The 23,826-nt window shown below is 36.7% G+C and overlaps 1 protein-coding gene across 2 annotated transcripts in view; it reads right to left on the minus strand.

Annotated features, from left to right (window-relative positions):
- The window catches only part of SI (sucrase-isomaltase), a 142,683-nt gene that overhangs the window by 102,160 nt on the left and 16,697 nt on the right, over window positions 1-23,826 (minus strand). The window contains exons 2-4 of one of the 2 annotated variants that reach the window (XM_070753562.1): window positions 15,430-15,474; window positions 13,152-13,269; window positions 8,671-8,744 (exon numbers count right to left, since the gene is read on the minus strand). In XM_070753562.1, coding sequence (XP_070609663.1) covers window positions 8,671-8,744; window positions 13,152-13,269 — 192 coding nt within the window. In that variant the 5' untranslated portion in view covers window positions 15,430-15,474. Of the gene's footprint in view, window positions 1-8,670; window positions 8,745-13,151; window positions 13,270-14,727; window positions 14,845-15,429; window positions 15,475-23,826 lie in introns of those variants that run through there. The other variant, XM_070753563.1, reaches the window with a different exon arrangement.

Here is a 23,826-nt window from a genome sequence, read left to right on the forward strand (position 1 = left end):
GTAGGTAGGTAAGCAGGTAGATAGATAGGTAGATAGGTAGGAAGATGATAATGATAGATAGATAGATAGATAGATAGATAGAAAGAAAGAAAGAAAGAAAGAAAGAAAGAAAGATAGATAGATAGATAGATAGATAGATAGATAGATAGATAGATAGATAGATAGATAGATAGGGATGAGGATGAGGATGAGGATGAGGATATGGATGGATGGATGTACAGACAAACAGATAGACAGATGGAATCATTGGGAACTGGGAACCCAAGAATCCTCTTATCCCTACGCTCCTAACCTTTTGAATTAACTGTCGTTGGGCTGTTTCTCTGTGTTAAGATTGGCAGGCACTTTTAAATATTCATACAATGTTTCCATGTGGACTATGCACCACAAGTTTCTGCCTACTACTCATCTCTTACTTTTCCCCTTCTACATGACTAAATTACAGGATTAAATAAAAGAACTTTGAATATATAGAGAACCATTTAAAAAACAACGGCTTGGACTATCATCTTCTTCTTTCAGGCACTTTCCACATGAGTATCATCATTGATCAAGCTAGTGTAACTATGCAAACTAATCACTTTGAAAGAAGAAAGGATTGAAGCCCAACAAAATTAGCCTGAAATGAATTTCTAATGTATACGAGTGTACAAACTGGTAATTTCCTGGTATGTGAAAATATTCTGTTCAGGTATTTATGTATAAGTATTAAATTATATAAGGTTGAAGCTGACATGGTAATTAAACTTTTATTTTCTTGTCTTCTTTTAAAGGTTTGTAATGAAAAGAAAGTAATGACTTTCAAAATAAGATTTTTGTCATGCTGTCTATTGATCCAAAGTTCTGTATCACTGGCTACATTTCAATATCACAATAAACTAATTTCCTCCACCGCAGGTTCTTCCAATGTATTAAAGTAGGACTGCCTGGGAATTTTGACAATTATGGTTGAATATATCTGGCAAGTATCAAATTGAGAAAAGTTATAAGAAACCATAGTTATACCATCCTTCAGTCCCTACGTTTCTACCTTTCCTGCACAGACTGAAGATTCTGAAACTTTTGCTTAAATAAACTTTTGCTTAAATAATCAACAGCTGACAAGCTGCTGTTATCTTTAGCAATAGTTTACTAAAGTCAACTTTAAATCATTTCTTTTACAGGTCCATAGATGTTCTGTCGGGCTCTGTGGTAGAATCATCCCAAAAATGCACAGGTACAAATTTCACACACACACACACGTTTAAAAATTCAAAACAATGTTCTTTATAATGAACATTCACTTCAACCAAGCCCTCTTTTGGTATAACAAAGAGCACTCGTCTCCAAACAAACTGGTAATTTGTACAAGTCCCTTATCAGTTCTGTGATACTTAGCTTGCAGCTGTGAGACAATTCACAGTCCTTCTTTCACAAAGTGAAACACACTTTGCTCTGCTTTAGTTTCAAAGCGGGGAAAAATCAGCACACAAAAAGTCAAAGTCAGTAAAGCAGTCACGAAACACAACGATCAGATAATCCTCCACAATGGCCAAACCCACAGGCTACTATTTATAGCAGCCTCACTAATTACCACAGCCCCACCCAACCACAGGTGGCCTCATTTTCTTTGATAATAATCTCTCAGTTGTTGTTGTCTATGCATCGCTCTCCGCATGCGTGGCTGTATCATTAACTCTTGTTCTGAATCCAAGGAGGAGCTAGATAATTGATCTCCTTCTGAGCTGTCTGCCACACTCTCCTCTTCCCTGTCACTCATGTCTTCTTGGTCAGAGGAGCCTTCATCAGCAGATTCCACCGGGGGGGGGGGGCAAAACAGGCCTGCAGCATGTGGATGTCTCCCCCACATCCACAGTCCTTGGGGCAGGAGCAGGGCCAGAGCTAACCACAACAATAGAGGAATATTCTCTTCTGACTATTTAATAAGTAGTACTGTATATAATAATAGGTAGAGAATTGTGCTCAAAGTTGGAACATACAAGGAAACTGATGGGTAGTCTCACATTGCAATGAACAAGGTCATATATTTAATTTCACAGCTACTAAGATTTTAGGCCATGCAGGTACAAAGATAGTCAGGGAAATTATTGAAGCCTGAGAAACAGATCCTTTATCAGTCAACACGAGTTCTCTTTTACCACCAGCTTATCAAGTACTTATGTGCCAAGAACCTGGAAGCACAGGAAACAACAGCACAAGAAAACAACTCTCTTCTGTTTTCCTTCTATCCTTCCTATCGTTTTCTTCCCTTCACGCTTTCCCTTTTTCTTTTTTTCTTTTTTTCTTTATTGTCAATAATATTAATACAACAATATATTTTATATCTACTATATATTATATGCTTTTTAATAATACCAATAGGACTATGACCTTACTTGTTATGAATACCAACCCATATACATTATTGACTTGTTTTTACTCTGTTTATTATTTCTTTCTCTTATATTTGTAATAAAATTTATTAAAGATTATTATTTTGTAAAAAAAGAAAACAACAGCACAAGGAAACAACTCCCATTAATGACTGTATGACTGTAACTTTATTGTTTGTATCCTCACAATTTTTATTGACTGGTTACTAGTATGATTTGACTGTTTATTTGTACCCATACTATCATTAAGCATTTCAGCTAATGATTCTTGATGAATGTATATTTTCTTTTATGTATACCGAGAGCATATGCACCAAAGACAAATTCCTTGTGTGTCCAATTGCACTTGGCCAATATTCTATTCTATTCTATTCTATTCCATTCCATTCTATTCTAATTCCTGGCCATCAGCACACCAATCAACAACATGAGGAAAGCACCACATAAATATAAAGCATAGTGTTGTGGTCTGCCAGCAGCCTGCAGACCTGGCAGTATATTCAGACAGTGAGGAGACTGGGGAGGACCATGGGCCAGGCCTGGAGTCTTGAAAAGGCTCAGTGCCAGAGGCAGGAATTCAGCCCAGGCCATTTGGGAGATCTGTTCCAATTCCAGAGTATCCAGAGGCTGACATGAGCAAGATAGAGGAACAGGGGAAGCCTGTTCTCAATGCACACATGTGCAGAGCTGCCAGGAGACAAGAACTGTTACAGAGGAGAAGGACTACTCAGGAGTAAGGCTTGGAGATAATCGGCTCCTCCCATATGTGTTGTGGTTAGCTCTGGCCCAGCTCCTGCCCCAAGGACTGTGGATGTGGGGGAGACATCCACATGCTGCAGGCCTGTTTTGCCCCCTGTGGAATCTGCTGATGAAGGCTCCTCTGACCAAGAAGACATGAGTGACAGGGAGGAGGAGAGTGTGGCAGACAGCTCAGAAGGAGATCAATTATCTAGCTCCTCCTTGGATTCAGAACAAGAGTTAATGATACAGCCACGCATGCGGAGAGCGATGCATGGGCAACAACAACTGAGAAATTATTATCAAAGAAAACGAGGCCACTTGTGGTTGGGTGGGGCTGTGGTAATTAGTGAGGCTGCTATAAAGAGCAGCCTGTGGGTTTGGCCATTGTGGAGGATTATCTGATCGTTGTGTTTCGTGACTGCTTTACTGACTTTGACCTTTTGTGTGCTGATTTTTCCCTGCTTTGAAACTAAACTAGAGCAAAGTGTGTTTCACTTTGTGAAAGAAGAAGGACTGTGAATTGCCTCACAGCTGCAAGCTAAGTATCACAGAACTGATAAGGGACTTGTACAAATTACCAGTTTGTTTGGAGACAAGTGCTCTTTGCTATACCAAAAGAGGGCTTAGGTTAAGTGAATTTTCATTATAAAGAACATTGTTTTGAATTTTCAAACGTGTGTGTGTCTGAAATTTGTACCTGTGAATTTTTGGGAGGAGTCTACCAGAGAGCCCGACAGAACACATACGCTATATAACTGAAGCACATGAAAGGGTCTGTTGCAGGAAGCAACTTTGTTCAACTCGTGTCATTTTCGCTCGGACTCTGTTTTTCTTTGGCCTTGCCAAGTTTCTTGCTAATTGGTCCTTGGCAGTTCATCAAGGCAGATCAAGATTCATGTGTTTTTCTGCCTTTCCGTGAAAGATGTTGTAGGCCTTGTTATCATTTCTTTGGGGACTTATTACATCTGGCAATGAAAACAATTACCAGCCATTAAAATAAAAGACGTTTTAAAAGACGTCTTTCCTGCTACCTTTTCCCCTCTATTGCCACACATATTTTTCCTATTTTCTTTCTATTTTTTCATCAAAAATTTCCTCTTGCATTTCAAACTCCTCTGCATATGCTTGTTAACTTGGGGAAAAAATGGGTAGGCATATTGGTGAAGGCATAAAAAGCTGCTTGAATGCTGTACTTGTGTGCCAGCAAATAACTCAGTCTGTTAGCTTACTAAATCATGATGCATAATATGGTTTAAACAACATGACATTTGCAAACTTTCCTGAGCCTTTAGAAGTGATTGCATGCATGAATAAAGAAATAAGTAGGGCTGCCAAGCTTTTTTCATTGAGCACGATCAATTCCATTGGCCATTCCAACCTTTTGCAAACATTCCCTTTAAAAATGTGGACATGCGCAAACTTCACCAGTGTGGGAAATAAATATTTTTCATTAACTAGAATGATACCAATGAACAATATATTCATAAAATGTTTAATCTGCCTTGACCAATGGCATGCTATTTTCCTTTCTTGGCCATTTTGCAGGCTTGCAAAGTACAGTATTTTCTTAGGTTTGCTTAACATAGGAGGAAAGAGAGAAAAGGCAGCAGATTTTCCTTTATTAAAAATGCCTTTTCTGCTGCCTTTTTTCTTTTTCCTCCTATGTTAAGCAAACCTAAGAAAATATTGCACTGTGCTTTGGAGAACAGGTTGCTCCTCTTCTTTGTTACAGCCCCTTATACACTGCTCAATAAAATAAAGGGAACATTAAGTGCCAAAGCCCACTGCAACAATAGTGCCAAAAAGGCTTCTAGAATTGTTAACCTGATCCTATGCAGCTTCTGCTCTGGCAATCTCACGCTACTCGCAAGAGCCTACAAGACTTTTGCCAGACCCATCCTTGAATACAGTTCATCTGTCTGGAACCCATACCACATCTCGGACATCAACACCCTTGAAAATGTCCAAAGATACTTCACCAGAAGAGCCCTTCACTTCTCCACTCGAAACAGAATACCCTACGAAAGCAGACGATCAATCCTAGGTCTAGAAAGCTTAGAACTACGTCGCCTAAAGCACAATCTAAGTATTGCCCACAAGATCATATGCTGCAATGTTCTACCTGTCAATGACTATTTCAGCTTCAATCGCAACAACACGAGCACGCAACAGATTCAAACTTAATATTAACCGCTCCAAACTTGACTGTAAAAAATATGACTTCAACAACCGAGTTGTCGAAGCGTGGAACTCATTACCTGACTCAGTAGTGTCAACCCCTAACCCCAAACATTTTTCCCTTAGACTATCCACGATTGACCTCTCCAAGTTCCTTAGAGGTCAGTAAGGGGTGTGCACAAGTGCACCAGTGTGCCTTCCGTCCCCTGTCCAATTGTCTCTCCTTATCTCATTTATCTTTTCTTCCTTTCAAATATGTCCACCTATACTTTTATATCTTTTCTTCTATTCTTTTCTTTACTTCTATTATTACATAGCTTTCTCTTCAATGTGTATTATGTATTGGACAAAATAAATAAATAAAATAAAAATTAAACAACAGGATATAACTTCAAGTAAATCAAACTTCTGTGAAATCAAACAGTCCACCTAGGAAGCAACAATGATTGACAATCAATTTCACATGCTGCTGTGCAAATGGAATAGGTGCAAGATGTAAAGCTAAGAAAAGCCCAGACAAAAGCTAAGAAAAGCTCCAGCCCCAGATAAGATAAAAGTCTGTCCTGACCAATTCACTCCCATCTTCACCTGAATCTTTAATAAATCGCTAGAGATTTCTTCTTGCTTCAAACACTCTTCTATCATCCTAATGTTGAATAAGCTTACCATCAAGGAACTGAACAACTACAGACCAGTTGCTCTGACATCTGCAGTTATGAAAACCTTTGAAAGACTACTGCTGTCCCACTGGAAAACTCCCTGCAATTTGCATACTGAGCAAACAGATCAACAGATGATGCTGTTAATATGGCTCTACATTACATTCTACAATATCTTGAATCTCCAAAGACTTGCACAAGGCTCCTCTTTCTAGGCTTCAGTTCAGCATTCAATATTATCATTCCAGATGCTCTTCTAACTAAGCTAAACTGCAGCTGCGAGAGCCATCGTGGGGCTTCCAAGATTTGCCCATGTTTCCTCAACACTCCGTGACTTGCATTGGCTGCCGATCAGTTTCCGGTCACAATTCAAAGTGTTGGTCATGACCTTTAAAGCCCTACATGGCTTTGGACCAGACTACCTCTGGAACCACCTGCTGCTGCACGAATCCCAGCGACCGATAAGGTTCCACAGAGTTGGCCTTCTCTGGGTCCCGTTGACTAAACAATGTCATTTGGCGGGCCCCAGGGGAAGAGCCTTCTCTGTGGTGGCCCCAGCCCTCTGGAACCAACTCCCCCTGGAGATTAGAATTGCCCCCACCCTCCCTGTCTTTCGTAAACTACTCAAGACTCATTTATACCGCTAGGCATGGGGGAATTGAGATATTCCTTCCCCCTAGGCCATTACAAGTTATGCATGGTATGTCTGTGTGTATGTTTGGTTTTATAATAAGGTTTTTAGTTGTTTTATTATTGGATTGTCACATGCTGTTTTTATCATTGTTGTTAGCCGCCCCGAGTCTACGGAGAGGGGCGGCATACAAATCCAATAAATTATTATTATTAATTATTAAACCAGCTAGCAGTACCTGAACACACTTTTAAGTTGCCTAACAAACAGGAAGTAGCAGGTGAAGCAAAGCAGAATCATATTAGATACCTATACAAATAGCACAGGGCCCCCTCAATGCTACATGCTCTCTCCATTTCTCTATGTATACCAATAACTGCATATCTAATGATCCGTCTGTTATACTATTGAAGTTCACAGATGATACAACAGTGATGGGTCTCATTAGAGACAATGATAAATCTGTATACAGATGGGAGGTTGAAGAACTAACCTTGTGGTGCAACCAGAACAATGTGAACTGAACACACTCAAACCCATAGAAATGGCACAGACATCTCAGGAAGCTCAAACTGCCCAAGATGCTGCTCCTCAGTTCTACAGAGGAATTATTGAGTCTGTCATCTGCACCTCTATAACTGACTGGTTTGGTTCTGCAACCAACAAGACAGACACAGACTTCAGAGGATAATTGGAAGTGCAGAAAAAGGAATTGTTATCAACCTGCCTTCCATTGAGGACCTGCATACTGCATGAGTCAAAGGGCTATGAAAATATTTACAGACACATCACATCCTGGACATAAACTGTTAAAACTCCTACCCTCAAAACAATGCTATAGACACTGTACATCAGAACAACTAGACACAAAAACAGTTTTTTCCCCAAATGCCATCACTCTGCTAAGCAAATAATTTACTCAACACTTTCAAACTATTTACTAAGTCTTTTCATTTTTCCCATCACCACTCTCCTCCCACTAATGACTGTAAGACTGTAACTTTGTTACTTGTATTCTTACAATTGATATTTATTGGGTCTTAATATGACTTGATTGCTTATTTTTACCCGGACTATCATTAAGTATTGTACTCTATGATTCTTGACAAACAAATCTTTTCTTATATGTACACTGAGACCCATATGTCAAATGAATGAATGAATGAATGAATGAATGAATGAATGAATGAATGAATGAATAAATGACTATTCTATTCCATTCTATTCCATTCTATTCTATTCTATTCCCAAAGACATTGGATAGGCAGATATTGTTCTTGTATGGTGTTAAACTATTGATACAGCTCCAAGTTCCAAACTGCCTTTTGCAATTGATGGATGGACTTTTCATCACTAATGATGGTGTTCAAATGGTATTTAGAATTGCACCCAGGGCACCTACTATTAGTGATACTACCTTTGCTTTCTTTTAGCAGAGTCATTTGACTTCAATTGATAGGTCTTCCTATTTTTTCTATTTCTCCAGTTCTTTTTCTTCTATTCTGCTATCCAATTATTGGATAGTGTTGTTGTTGTTGCTGTTGTTGTTGCTATTATTATTATTATTATTATTATTATTATTATTATTATTATTATTCCAATTATTATGTATGGATAGTCTACAGTTATACAGGTAGTCTTCAACTTGAGTCCAATTTTTTTGTTTGCTACGGGATCACTGTAGTAGTTCAGTTGGACAGATTGTTGTTAAGTAAATTTGGCTTCCCCATTGACTTTAATTGACATAGCTTTGTAAAAGGTGATCACATGGCTCTGGGACACTGCAATCATTATAAATGTAAGACAGTTGCCAAACATCTGAATTGTGATCACATGACCGTGGGGAGCTGCAACAATCATAAGTATAAAAAATGGTCACAAGTGACTTTTTTCAATGCAGTTGTATCTTCAAAGGGTTATTAAATGAATTGTTGTAAGTGGAGGAGTACCCATACTCACAGTTTAAGATGGGTGGAAATTTAATAATTCTTAATCATTAAGTTGTTGTTGTTCTTGTTATTATTATTAGTAGTAGTATTAGCATTAACATTTGCTTTAGTATATTATTTCACTTGTATATACTACTTACCTTTGTTGCCACTTGATCTGGGATACAATCTATTCTTTCAGGAAGAGGAATAACTGGACAAACAGGTGAAAAAGCTAGAAATAAATTAACATATTATATCAGTCAGAGAATAATAATAACAACAACAACAAAAGAAATAAATAGGCAGTGCAAATCAACAGACAAGTCTTTTGTTAGTGTTAACAATCTGAGCAATTCTAACTAGATGCCAGTTTATTTCAATTATTCATTTTAACATGATTCAGGCACTTTATTAAAAAAAAAATAGGTTGGGGTGTAAATCTTCTTTTCTATCTATGAATCTCCATGTCTTATTAATGTCTTTATTCTGCAGAATGTACTAAGTCTGAATTAAATCCAGTACAATGAGTGACTTTTATTATTATTATTATTATTATTATTATTATTATTATTATTATTGTTTGTTTGTTTGTTTGTTTGTTTGTTTGTTTATTAGATTTGTATGCCGCTCCTCTCTGAAGACTCGGGGCGGCTCACAACAGCATATAAAAAACAGTATAACAATGGGACAAATCTAATAATAAAATATATAAAAACCCTGTTAAGTTAGTTCTGGATTGCAGACTAGATGCTGCTTGAGTTTGTTTGCTGATTTGTTTATTGCCATTTAGACAGTAACCCAACTCTCAAATTTCAACTCTCAGTAGTTTACATACATTTAATACAAAATCAGCCTCTACAAAAGACCCAGCCCAGAATCATTCAGAATTAAAGCCATTTCATTCACTACCGTGACCTGATGCCAAGGAGAAAAGTCAAGTCTTCATGGTCTACAAAAGACCAGCAAGGTTGGAGACCCTTGCAACCTGAGTGCTCAAGCCCTCCAACATGCCAAAGGCAAAGCTGCCACATGCCACTTTTTAAAAATGAAAAATGAACCTGAACAGGTATAAAACACCATGTCCATCTATTATTCTGTTTTTAGCAAGAGCACTCTAGTGTGAAATTCTTTAACAGTCAACCATCTGCAGTGCAATATCCAATGCAGTTGTACACAGCTGTTTCTGTTCCACCACTGTTCACCACATAGTCCAGAATGGAATTCTTCACATTCCAGTCAACATTCAACTCTCAGTCCAATTTGTCACACAAACTTGCAACTCCAACATTCTTTCTAGCCTCAACTATAATTGTCTCTGGCCTCAATAACTCCTGAACTCATATCAACATGCAAATACAATCTATTTTTTTATTTGGCCTTTTGATCCTGATGACAAGCTGGACTAGTGCCTGAAGTTTCCTTGGCAAAATTTCAGAAGCGCCAATGATTCATTTACAGGGCTGACAGTTGCAGGCCCAAAGTCATTGTGCGTAAGGCAGGATACCGTGTTTCCCCCAAAATAAGACAGCGTCTTATATTAATTTTTGCTCACAAAGATGTGCTACGTCTTATTTTCAGGGGATGTCTTATTTCTTTTCAATGAATTGTATCCTGTATCCTGCTGCAGCAAAAACACATCCAAACACACAGCTGCATGTTGGATGGGTGTTGGGTGTGTTTTAAATCTGATTGATGCAGTGTTTTGGGATGCAATTTATGGACAGCAGTGTTATTTATGTTCCATTCGGGAATGCTGCGAAACAAAACGTTTCCTACATCTTACTTTTGGGGGATGCCTTATATTAGGCAATTCTATGAAATCTCTCCTATGTCTTACTTTTGGGGGTGACTTATTTTTGGGGAAACAGGGTATGAATTCACAGTCTTCTTGTTTCTAGTCTGCTGACTTTAACTACTACACCTTTAATTACAGTACAAAGTATTTTTCAACTACTACTACAGCCTGTCATTAACTCAGCCTTTGATCTCAGTACCATCACAATAAATAACATCACAATAAATAGCATCACCTTATTATCACAATAAACAAATAACAATAACACTCTATTGATAACTGTACTATGCCTATTTTTAAACTAATTCTACTTCTTACCCTTACAGGCTATTTTCAATTACATAATACACATTGCACAGAAAATGTAGGTTAATATATTGTTTTATTGATTACATTTTTGGAAATAAATAGTTGAAATAAATGTTATCAACAAATGATACAATATAAATGAATATTACTATTGTCTAATATATCTTTCTTTTTTATGTTTTAAAATGTGCAATGTTATTCTGAAGTCTGCATATTCTAATGTTAGTATAAGCACATGTCCGCATAATTTGATTACCCATTTTAAAGCAATTATAGAAATAAATAACTTGGTTCTGTCTTTGAGTATTTTGTACATACTTTCATCTAGGGAGCATTTTATCATAATCTGTTTATTCTACCATGATACATTACTTTTGCAGAGAATAGCAACTCTTTCCTTGCATAGTTAAAACAAATGACTTGCATTTAAGCAATTTGTCTGAGACATGCAGTGAACCAGATTACCAGTTTTTGCAAAATAATTAATCATAAGTACTTATAAAATTTGTGAATATGTCATTACACACACACACATACAAAAACAATGTTATAGTTTATTATATGCATGTATATTTGTATGTGGCTAGGAAGGAACTGAATGAGATGTGAGCATTTTAAATGTTATCACAGTAAAATTATAAATCTAGATCTGATATTTAACTCAAACTAGAAATTGCTACAATGACAGTATATTGCTTATTATTATTTTATTTTAAATGTTTCTCTATGTCCAATGGATGCCTATGATCAAACGATAATTTAGCTATTTACTTCAATTTTGGGGAAACTTTAGATATATTGTTTAACCCTCAAATACAACTTTATGCATTCTATACTGTTATGAAAATTATAACAATAAGCATGCAAATAGTAAGTAAGCATTACATTACATTTGGCAAATGTCCTAGCTACCAAAGAAGTCTTTATTTCCTATGCAGGGTTGAAGTTTCCCTACCCTTTCATTTTCCCTGTCATCAGTTGTTGGGAAACAGATCCATCAGTAAATCCTGTTGTAACATCAATAGTTTGATGGATGAGTGGACTCACACATTTACCATTTTCTAAAACTCCCTTCATCTATTCACCCATCTATTCACCTATTCACCCACTAGAAACAAAGTTTTGAAAGGCAACAGGTGAAGAGGAAAGACTTTACCCATCAGATCTGTGCACCTGAGTAGGATCATAACAAATAGTTATCAGAGCAAATATACCTGGTGATATATATGGTTGCAGTGGGCAACGTTTGGTTTGCAAGCCTCTGTCTGAGGTGCTTTTAAACATGTGTTTATTGCTTTTCTAGAGCAGTGTTTCCCAACCAGTGTGCCGCGGCACACTTGTGTGCCGCGAGACATGGTCAGGTGTACCGTGAAGAAGGAAGCTCAGCTTCTGGTCTCGCAACTTTCTGGAGCTCCGCCTCACAGCTGACCACCCTGCCGCCGCCCAACGGCTACTGCCCAATGCCGCTGCTGCAGCATGGAGTACAAGAAAGAGAGAGAGAAAGAAATAAATAAATAAAGAAAGAGAGAGATAGCAAGAGAGAGAAAGAGATAGCAAGAGAGGGAGAGAGAGAAAGAGAGAGGGAGAGAGAGGGGGGAGAGAAAGAGAGAGAAAGACAGCAAGAGAGAGAGAGAAAGCAAGAGAGAGAGAGAAAGAGGGGGGAAGGAGGGTGAGGGAAAGAGAGCAAAAAAGAGAGGAAGGAAGGGAGAAACAAAGAGGGATGGGAGAGAGAGGGAAAGAAAGGAAGGAAGAAAGAAAGAAAGTGGGAGAGAGAGAGAAATAGAGCGAAAGGGAGGAAGAAAGATTTTTTTTGTCCAAACTTTTTTTAGCCCCCCCCCCCCCCCGCCCCGCTCAATGTTCCCCAGGATTTTGTAAATGTGAATAATGTGCCGCGGCTCAAAAAAGGTTGGGAAACACTGTTCTAGAGGACTGCTAATCCCATAGTCTTGGAATACTGGATTTGTGGTCTGCTTGAAAGGTAAATTCACATTCAAAAGCACCTTGTGCAACAGCTGGCAACTGACTTGTGGGATGGGTGCATGTTCTAGCTCTATCTAAGGTTGACTCAGCCTTCCATCCTTCCGAGGTGGATAAAATGAGGACCCAGATTGTTGGGGGCAATATATGCTGACTCTGCAAACCGCTGAGAGGGCTGTAAAGCACTGTGATAAGTCTAAATGCTAAATGCTATTGCTATCTCTGTTGCTTTACAATGCAGTTCCTCTATCATCAACTATGGTTTGTGCTGTTTTTCTAGTAAGATAACAATCCTGTTTTTTTTTTAAAAAAAACATAACCTGGAGGTCTGTTTTGAATGTTTAACCCCAATACACCCTACTCTAATTCCCAAGGGTTTCATATTTCAAAATTAATCAAAGGCAGAAGAAACAAAAAGGTTAACTCAAAGGCATGATTAGATGTTCAGATGCTTATCTGAAAATCATGTGGGAGATATTTAAGTATTCTTTTAAAAGTTCTTTGATACTGTTGAATTATTCTTCTGGCTATAAGTCAAGGAACTGTGAATAACATTACCTTTAAGACCAGAATAACCTGTTGCTAGAAGTACAATCAAAGCGATGGTTATGATGAGTAGCAAAAGGAAGAAAGTGATCAGGGAGATTTCTAATCCAGTGAATTTCTTCTTTCCCATCTAGAGAAAAAAATAGAGAAGTAAATATTTATAAACACAAACACACACACACACACACACACACAGAGAGAGAGAGAGAAAATGCATCATAAATTCAACTTAAGCACTTGCTTTCAAAACATACATATTTTGATCCAAATAATAAAAAACATAGCTAACAATACTAAACCTGTGTTCTTCTTTATCACATAAATTGCAAGAAAGTATTGTGTTTATTATGAATTTCAACTTTTTCAAACTAGCATTTTAAAAGGTTTATTTTTAATCACTAAAACTTCTCTCAAGTGTTAAAATGTAGATCTCTTCTTTCAATGAAAGCAAAGCCACATTTACATGTGTAGGTTTTTCTCGTTATTAGTCCCTTTCTTCCTGGTAAATAGTCATTGAAGAAAAACTTACTGAATTCACATGCACAGTTTACACATACAGAGAAACATAGACCAACCAGAATCTAGAATAAAACCTACCATTGGGGGAAAAAAACTTTAGCAAAAGCAAAGCAATAGCAATATATAAGTATTTTATGTCCTCATTTTGCTAACACAGGATAGAAGGATGAGTCAGCCTTGAGCCAAGTGAAATTTGAAGTGCCAAACTGTGGGTAATCTGCAGAAAGCAGAATTAGCCTGCAATACTGCATTCTAGCCACTGAGCCACCATGACCATTTAGCTTGAGATTTATAAGAAATAAATGTTAGCAACTGCTTATCTTGGCTGAAACACAGTACTTAAGGACAAGGATTAATTAGTAATCTTAGGAATTGTGCCCATATCTGAAAAACTGTCTTTCCAAGAGGTAGGCTCCTCAGCCATCTGCTAAACCTTTTAAAAACCAACAACATAGCATAATCAGTGTTTATCTGTAAGTAGCATTACAACACACTCATACTTATATCAGCATTTTTTAGATCAATAAGGAATCAGATTACCATTTGCCTTGTTGGATTTTGATTAGTAAGGTAAGGGGAGCTACATTTTTCTTTTCTTGTTGTTGACAAATTATTCAACTTTGTTTAAATTAGTTTTTAAAACGTTCCAAATGTTCAACTATTTCACCAATAAAATAAATATATTGGCTTTGTGGTTTCCCTTCCTCACTCCTCCCACGTTTGGCTACTGTTATGAATTATATGTTACCATTACCAACTGTGAAGAACAGTTTAAAGTTCATAAGTAAAGTATTGAACAAGGTGTAAATAGCTTCCTGAACTAAGTTAACCGCATACACTTCCATAAAATAGTTTTTTAAAAAATTATTATTATTATTATTATTATTATTATTATTATTATTATTATTATTATTATTTTACTTTAAGGAATGTGAACTTCAAGAACAAGAAAAGAACGCGAGTAAGCTTTTAGCAGGAGTTTTATTTTATCTTGCAATTCAACATAGCAAAGAAATACTTTTTATACATTACGGTTTCTCTTCCATTTGTGCAAAGCAGAATATTTCACCTTTTTATCCTTCCATTTGTTTTCCCAATACTTTCATTTATCTTGGCCCCCCTGGGCTACATGCCTGTGAGTTTCATTTCTGTTTCCTGCAATTTATTTTGTCCTCAATTTCTGAACATTTTTTTCTCCATCAACTCATCTCAGTATCCAGTTAGATAGTATTAAGGATTGCAAAACTCTGATTGACCACCAGCTAGAAGAAAAGTGGTAGAATTTTCTGTCTCTCTCTGCTGCTGTACAGATTTTTGCAACTCAAAGCTAGTAACCCTAGGATAACAGAGAGCAAAGTTACACAATGCAATTGGATACGGAGAGAATTTCCTTCTCTTGTTATTACAACATATATTTCCTTGCCAAAGAATTGCAAAATAGAATTTGATTCATTTAGTACACTCCTCCCTTGAATTTTATTTTCTATGCATATAAATATAAAGATTTTAAAAATTCTGTGATTGATAAACATGCAGATTTTCTATAGGTTAAATTATTCATAAGCAGAGACTGAAAGCATGAAATGTTAAGATAGCATAGCATCAATGTTATTCCCTGTACAAAACGACTGTTGGTGACTAAACATTGTTTTCAAAGTTTAAAATAAAAAAGAAACATATTAATATTCTCTGTTTATTATACCAACAGAAGTGTGCATTGACTACTTAGAATGCTAAAGAAAGTGATCAAAATGAATTTTTAAATACATACCTTTAAAGGCTCTTGTTTTTCTTCATGTAAGACAGCTAGATGCTTCTATGAAAGAAAACATTAACTTTGTGGCTTCTTGTTATATACTGAACTGCTATCAATATACTTTATTATATTTTAACTAGGCTATCATTTGAAGTTAGGCATATGCAGGCAGATTGCTTGGTTCTTTTTAACTGCTGCAGATAGGGAGTAGCTAGTTAATTAATAATTTTTTTTTTACCCTAGGTGTCTGTCGTGCAGCATTTAACATGTACAAGTACAGATCAGTGATTTTCTGGATCTTTTGTTTTGCTTATTGCCGTGTTATAAACTGCCCTATCAATCCATTTTCTTATTCTCCCTGGACTTTTGCTTTTGTTATCAGCATTTCTGCCATGAAACTCAGTATAAAACCATTAGAAGTTTATAAAGGTTCAGAAAGCAGAGTTAAAAGTAGCTTGCAATGGTAATGTGTTTTTTATCACTGCTTTTCTTTCATTGCTATTATCATCTGCTGATTACGGGGAGCATAATCTATAATAGCTGCTTAGATGAGAAAATGTAAATAAGACTTGCTGGCTATTACTTTTTCAATCCCTATATATATTTGTTTTATTTATTATAATCCTACCTTTACAGGTTGACATTTTTGTTCTTTTTCTATTTCTGTAAGGTCCAATGCAAACTGAACATAGGTACACGAAACACTCTATGTCTTACTATGTAGTGCAATGGTTCTCAACCTGGGGGTCGGGACCCCTTTGGAGGTCGAATGACTGTTTCACAGGGGTTGCCTAAGACCATGGGAAGAGACAAATTTCCCATGGTGTTAGGAACTAAAGCTTCTATTCTGGCACCTTTGAACATATTTTTACAATCCAGCCAATCAGTGGTTTACAGTGGGGCTGTCCCTCTGAACTTCCTACCAATCAGCTTAAAGCTCTGTTTGGAGAATTATCATCTGCTGATTACGGGGAGCATAATCTATAATAGATAGCTGCTTAGGTAAGAAAATGTAAATAAGACTTGCTGGCTATTACTTTTTCAATCCCTATATATATTTGTTGTATTTATTATAATCCTACCTTTATTATTTTTAGAAATTATTTAACCTGTTAGTTCGCCTAATGGTCCTTCCTCTTTTCTTCACAACAACAGCCTTGTGAGGTGGGTTAGGCTGAGAGATTGTGCCCGGCCCAAAATCATCCAGCTGGTTTTCATGCCTAAGGAATGACTAGAAGTTCCAATCTCCCTTTTAGTCACAAGGTGCTTTTGCCAAACTGAGTTTCAAGATGCACTCAAACTAGTCCAGCAGTTTGAGTGCATCTTATGAGCATCACCACTGAGTACTGGTGAGACCAAATGGGCTTATAACAAAGAACAAATGAAAAGCAGAAAATAGATACAAGAAATATTTACATGGCCAGTACAATAAAAAATAAAATAGTAGGCAAAGCAGATAATAACTCGGCAATGGTTAATATGCAGAGAAGTGCAGAGAAGAGCAAGAAAGATTATTAGGGGACTGAAGGCTAAAACATATGAAGAATGATTTCAGGAACTGGGCATGGTTAGTTTAATGAAAAAAAGGACCAGGGGATACATGATAGCAGCGTTCCAGTATCTCAGGGGTTGCCACCAAGAAGGAGTCAACCTATTCTCCAAACCACCTGAGGGTAGAACAAGAAGCTATGGGTAGAAACTAAACAAGGAGAGAAGTAACTTAGAACCAAGGAGAAATTTCCTGACAGTCAGAACAGTTGATCAATGGAACAGCTTGCCTCTGGAAGTTGTAAATGCCCCAACACTGGAAGTTTTAAAGCAGATGTTGGATAACCATCTGTCTGAAGTACTGTAGGGTATCCTTCCTAAGCAGGGGGTTGGACCAAAAGACCTCCAAGGTTCCTTCCAACTCTGTTGTTGTTGTTGTTGTTGTTGTTGTTATTATTATTATTATTATTATTATTATTATTATTATTATTATGATGATGATGATGATGATGATTGGGAAGAGGGGCTAATTCTAGCTGCACAAGACCAAGCCTTAAGAACAAATGCATAGAAAGCCAGAATTGAGAAGATAGCAATGGACAGCAAGTGCTGCCTCTGCAAAGAAGCTGAAAAAACAGTGGACCATCTAGATATCTGCTGCAAGAAGATCACACAGACTTACAACAAGCAACAGCATGACAAAGTAGCAACAACTATGCATTGGAATATCTGCAAAAAATACCTTTTGCCTGCAAGCAAGAACTGGTGGGACCATAAAATATAGAAAGTCATAGAAAAAAAAGAAACTAAAGTGCTCACAGACTCTAGAATATTAGCAGACAGGCATCTGCTACATCACATGACAGCTTTAACTATTGTGAACAAGAAAGACAAAAACCTTTGGATAGTGGACATGGCAATAGTTGGAGACAGCCTTGTATTTTGTTATCAAGAAGATAACAAAATACAAAGAGCTGCAAATACAAATAGAATGACTACGGCAAAAGAAAGCAAAGATAGTACCAATATTAATGGGTATCTTGGGTGCATTAACATAATCTTTAACATAATCAACATGGAAAAAACCACGACTGGTCAACTGCAAAAGACAGCTTGACTTGGGAGCATTTACATCCTGAGATAATCCCTTTAAACACAAGCAAACGACTATATTTGCCTATCCCAAGTCCTTGGGAAAGACTTAAAAGGTGAGCAAAAATGACAAACCCAGTATGAACATCTGACTAATTATGCAATGAATTAAAAATAAAGATGACTTGCTATCCTCTATCCATCAGCTCATCTTTTCAGATAGAGTTCTTGAATGACAGAGAAAATTCATAAGTTCATAGGAACTTTCTAGTCCTCGTGCCCAGACACGAATCTTCATCTCATTCTGGTGAAAAGACTCTGGGGTTTTTAAAAAAAAACACAAAAATCTCCCCAAAAAGGTTTGGAAGACCTACAGCTTCAGGCGACAGACTGTTCCATTGCTTAATAATCCTTATCGTCAAGGAGAATGTCCATTCAGGGCAGCAATGTCTATTGGAGTGAGTTATAGGCAAACATGACATGTACAAAACAGATGGCTTGTATGATGATATTCTGTCTATCATCTGGTTGATTTTAATCACCCCACCCTTCTGCCAATATGAATGTTTCAACAAACCTCTGAAAATGGCTATAGAGGCAGAGTAATTCATCTAAATCCAACGTTGCTCTACAGGTTGAATTATTTTCCAGGACAGATTTATTTTATTTACTCTGTTATTGTATATCAGACATCCAGCCTATTCTCTATATGTCTAATTGTGCTTTAAAGAACAAAATATTACTTTTGCATTATTTTCTGCCATTTTATTCTGGCTTTCAAATTTTCTTTTTCTTTTCCTTTTCTTTATCTATGCAATGTTTTTGTGTGTCTGCTTTTGTACCTTTACATGTTATCTTTACCCTTCTAAGCACAAAATGGAAGTGGGGAAGGCAGGGAACAAATAATAATAATAATAATAATAATAATAATAATAATAATAATAATAACAACAACAACAACAACAACAATAATAATAATAATAATAATAATAATAATTTATTAGATTTGTATGCCGCCCCTCTCCGAAGACTCTGTTCTTTACTTTAAAAAAGTAAGTATAAATTAGAGGGGAAATCCACTACAGATGATACCCACAACAAATTAAAACATTCTGAGCATACTACCACAGAGAAAAGCCACAGCAGTCAAAATATTAAGGACACTTGGATGTTTTCCAGACGTTTTAAGACTGGTTTGTTAGCCTGATAGGACTTTTGAGAAATTTATGCAGCTTTCCTAGTAAACTGGTCCCAGTGTGTATCCCAGTGTGTATTCAACCTAGAACTCAAGAGGTGGAGATTAGGTGTTTGCATTTAAAAATCTATCGCACATATCTGATGTCAGCAAGGCAAACTGCCAAGAACCTTAATCTCTTACATTTCACTGGCTCTGAATATTGTCCACTTTACTATAATTTAAGTTATATTTAATTGAAAGATAAAAGTTCAGGAACAGAACCTTAATAAAGAACCTTGGATTAAGTAGAAAGATTTCCTTTTGTTACTCCTAATGAGACTGAATACTATTGGACTTACTTACTTACTTGCTGGCTTAATTGCTTATTATTTTTTTATTATTTTTTATTTTTATTTTTATTTTTATTTTTATTTTATTTTATTTTATTTTATTTTATTTTATTTTATTTTATTTTATTTTATTTTATTTTATTTTATTTTATTTTATTTTATTTTATTTTATTTTATTTTATTTTATTTTATTTTATTTTATTTTATTTTATTTTATTTTATTTTATTTTATTTTATTTTATTTTATTTTATTTTATTTTATTTTATTTTATTTTTTTTTATTTTTTATTTTTTATTTTTTATTTTTTTTTATTTTTTTTATTTTATTTTTTATTTTATTTTTTTATTTATTCGAGTTGAAAGGGACTTTGCAGGTCATCAAGTCCAACCCCCTGCTTAAGCAGGAAATCCTACAGCACCCCAGCCAAATGACAGTCCAATCTCCTCTTGAAAATGTCCAAAGTTGGGAAGTTCACAACTTCTGCTGGCAGGCCGTTCCACTGGTTGATCACTCTGACCATCAGGAAGTTCCACCTTATTTCTAGGTTGAATCTCTCATTGGTCAGCTTCCAACCGTTTTTCCTTGTCTGGCCCTCTGGTGTCCTGGAAAACAGTGTGACCCCCTCCTCTCTGTGGCAACCCCTCAAGTACCTGGACTGCTTGAGTGAAGAGTCTGTTGCGAAGAAGACAGAAGACTGTTACAAAGAGTCTTTGGTACTCTCTGAGTTTCATCATTTTCCTAAGGACATTTCATTATCCAAACTAGGTAATATGATTAGTACTGGTACTAGTTGGGAGTGGGTTTGCTCTCATTCTATATTCTAGAACAGTGGTCCCTAAAGTTTGCAGGCAGCCTAGTAGCCTGACAAGAGGACAAGGAAATCAGGCTCTATGAGGGACATGCCAGCATGCAAGTGCATGCTTGTACAGCTTCACTTACACGAGTTAAACTGCATGCAGTGCACATGTGTCAGCCCATGCTCGTGCAATTCGAGCTGTATGTGCATGCTTATTTGTACCTAGACTATCATTAAGTATTGTACCTTATGATTCTTGATGAACTTATCTTTTCTTTTATGTACAATGAGGCCATATTCACCAAGACAAATTCCTTGTATGCCCAATCACATTTGCCAATTCTATTCTATTGTATTCTATTCTATTGTATTCTATTCTATTCTACCCTACCCTACCGTACTCCATTCCATGCCATTCTATTCTAAATAGACCACAGCCCAATAGTGGACCATGACCCAAGGTTGTAGATCCCTGTTCTAGAGGCTTGCCCTGTCAACGCTAGTGGAGGTGGTCTTTAGGGGTTCTTTGATTGCTTTCTGTTAGCTTGTTTGAAAGCTCCTTGATTGTGGTATTGTGTTAATCTTGGTATTAATCTCTGTTTATCTAGGTGTTGATTGCTAGAAGCTTTCATCACATCTTCTGTCTGCTGATCAGCAGAGCACATAAACCAACTAAAATCCTCCAAAACATCCCAAGTAAACCAAAAAAAACCCAGCAACCCCAGAATTAAAAAGAGAAGTCATCTTTGCAACAACCCTACATTAGAAAAACAAATGGAGATGAGTAGAGTGTAATCACAAACCCCAAGTAGCAGTCAGAAGGCACGATGAAAACTCCCTAGTTTCACAACAGACTTAATCATAGTTTGAACTGAAAAACTGTGACCAGCGTAGGAAAAGCCAAATATGCCATTCAATAACATATAGACATACTATAAATAGCATCTACATACCATTGAAAAGGGACAATCAACAAGCCAAAAAGGAACAAAAGACCTAAACATCCCCCACAACAGCAAACAACACCACAATGTGTTTAACACCATTATTAATGAAGAAAAAGTCAAGGAATTCCCAAACAAACTGCCAAAAAGCATGCCAAAGAACCACCAAAATGACTCCCACCAACACTGACAGTGCAAGTCACTAGAACAGGGATGGCTAATCTTTTTCTTGTTGTGTGCTGAAAGTGAGCATGTGTGTGATAGAGTGTGTTTGTGCGTGTCTGCACCCACAATGCAATATGTGCATGACACTCCCCTGCAAGTCCTGCTCCGCACATGTTCATTTGACCCCATACTGCTGCCCCTGGCTCCCCCATGCATGTGCATACAACCTTACATCCACCCCCACCCCTGAACCAATGTGTGCACCCTGCACTCCCCCCCATGTATGAATGACCCCCCATGCTCCCTACATGCCTTTGCATGCATGTGTGATCCCCCCCCACCTAATTTTTGGTCCCTGCAACCACCTGGGACCAAAAATGGGCCATGGGGGCATCACCTGTCCAACATGCACCCCGCCCTCCATGCACGCCTGGCAGGTATCTGAAAATCAATTGGCTGGCAAGAGTTATGGACTGTGGAGCTGAGATGTGCCTGCACATAGGGCTCTGCATGCCACCTGTGGCACACATGCCATGGATTCACCATCACAGCACTAGAATATAAGATGAGATGCAAAGCCACTCCCTACCATCACTGACAATGTTATCTACTTTGAGTAATGAAAAGTCTGCAAGAAAACAATCAAGATCAACCAAGGACCCCACATTTCAAGCTTGAGCTACAAATTTATTTATTTATTTTATTTATTAATTAGATTTGTATGCCGCCCCTCTCCGCAGACTCGGGGCGGCTAACAACAATAGTGAAAGAACATATAACAAATCTAATATTTAAAATAATTTTAAAAACCCTAATTTAAAAAACCAAACATACACACAAACATACCATGCATAAATTGTATAGGCCTAGGGGGAAGGGCATATCTCAGTTCCCCCATGCCTGACGACTGTATTCTGTATTCTCTTTTATAAGTGAAAACTGTATTCTCTTTTATAAGTGAAAAGTGGAAATTGTAAAGCTTACAGCATTTTAGAAGATCAATCTGTTCCAATATAAAAGCAAAAGCAATACAAAAATGAGTAACAGAATCATAAAATAATACGATGACCATTAGTCCAATTAAAAATACAGTTATGGACCCTCTTTGTAAATCCTCATTGTTCCACTTTTAATTTTTGTGGCAATATTCAACCTTCTGCCTTTGAGTTTACATAGATAATCGGGCTTCCCATTACTTTTACAAGGCTAGTAATAAAACCTTGCTCCTAAGGCCACTTTAACAAAGTATAGTCAACAAAATCTAAGAGTAATAACATATGTTAAAGCCTGGTCAATTATAGGTCAGTTGTAATAAGTTCACTTTTTAGTCTGAGAAAATCCTCCAATTAAAAATGGACAAAGATTTACTTATTAAGACTACATATTGAAGAAAGTAAAAAAGCAGAAATTTCTATAAAGCCCCAGGCCAGCAAAACACCGTCATCTAATTATCAAATATTTGTTTTGACACCCTTTAATGACTCATAAATTCATCTCACCTGAATGATGGAGCTTGGATTTTAAAGGTTTCTTTTTGAATTGATGCTGATTTTTACACAATACATAAATTGGATGGTTGTGCAGCAAGAATAAAATTCTGTTTGATTTGTCATTGTGTTATATTCTTTGTTCCTTTTTTTTCTAGAGTAATGTAGGAAGGATGTTTCTCAACTATTATCTACTGATGTTCACAACCTGAAATGTTTGTAATTTATATTGAGAAAGAGTTGGTCATGATAATGGTTCTAGTGCTATGCAAAAGGTCATTTAACTTATGCCAACAAAATCAGCCATCGCCCAATACTCCTATTTGGCCATTAAAAAAACACAATAATTTCTTCTTCATTCAGGGGAAAAAATTCCCCTTAAGAGAAAGTCAGCATTGGATTCCCTTTCCTGGCGTAACAGTAGACAACATTGTTTTCAGTAGGACTATAAAGATTCCAAAACTCAGGTAGAAGAATTACTTCAGCCTTTACACCAATATTACTTGATAGTAGATAACAACTCCTAACATTTTTAGGCATCTGTGAGAGCTTTAGAATGGGGTAGATGCTTTAAGAATCATTTTAAATTTTAATGAATATATTTCATAAAGCAGCTACTTTTCTTCTTAAACAGAAGTCTGGGGAAAGATAAACTACTAATGAATAGCAAATTGGTCTAAAGTGCTTCTTCCAACTCAATTTTGAAGCACTTTCTATGAGTAGAGTTGATATATGAGGAATCTCAGAAAACAGCTGCACATACAAGAAAGGTGCACAGATGCACAAATTTCCCCATAAGCTGGCCACTTGTACCATATTTCAAGCTGTTATTCTTTATTTGAGATTAAGATGTAATATTAATTTATGTTAAGAAAATATACATTTTCTCTGCTGAAATGAATTCTGAATGCA

Source organism: Erythrolamprus reginae, chromosome 5 (assembly GCF_031021105.1).
Source record: "Erythrolamprus reginae isolate rEryReg1 chromosome 5, rEryReg1.hap1, whole genome shotgun sequence".
In the NCBI taxonomy this organism is placed as follows: Eukaryota; Metazoa; Chordata; class Lepidosauria; order Squamata; family Dipsadidae; genus Erythrolamprus; species Erythrolamprus reginae.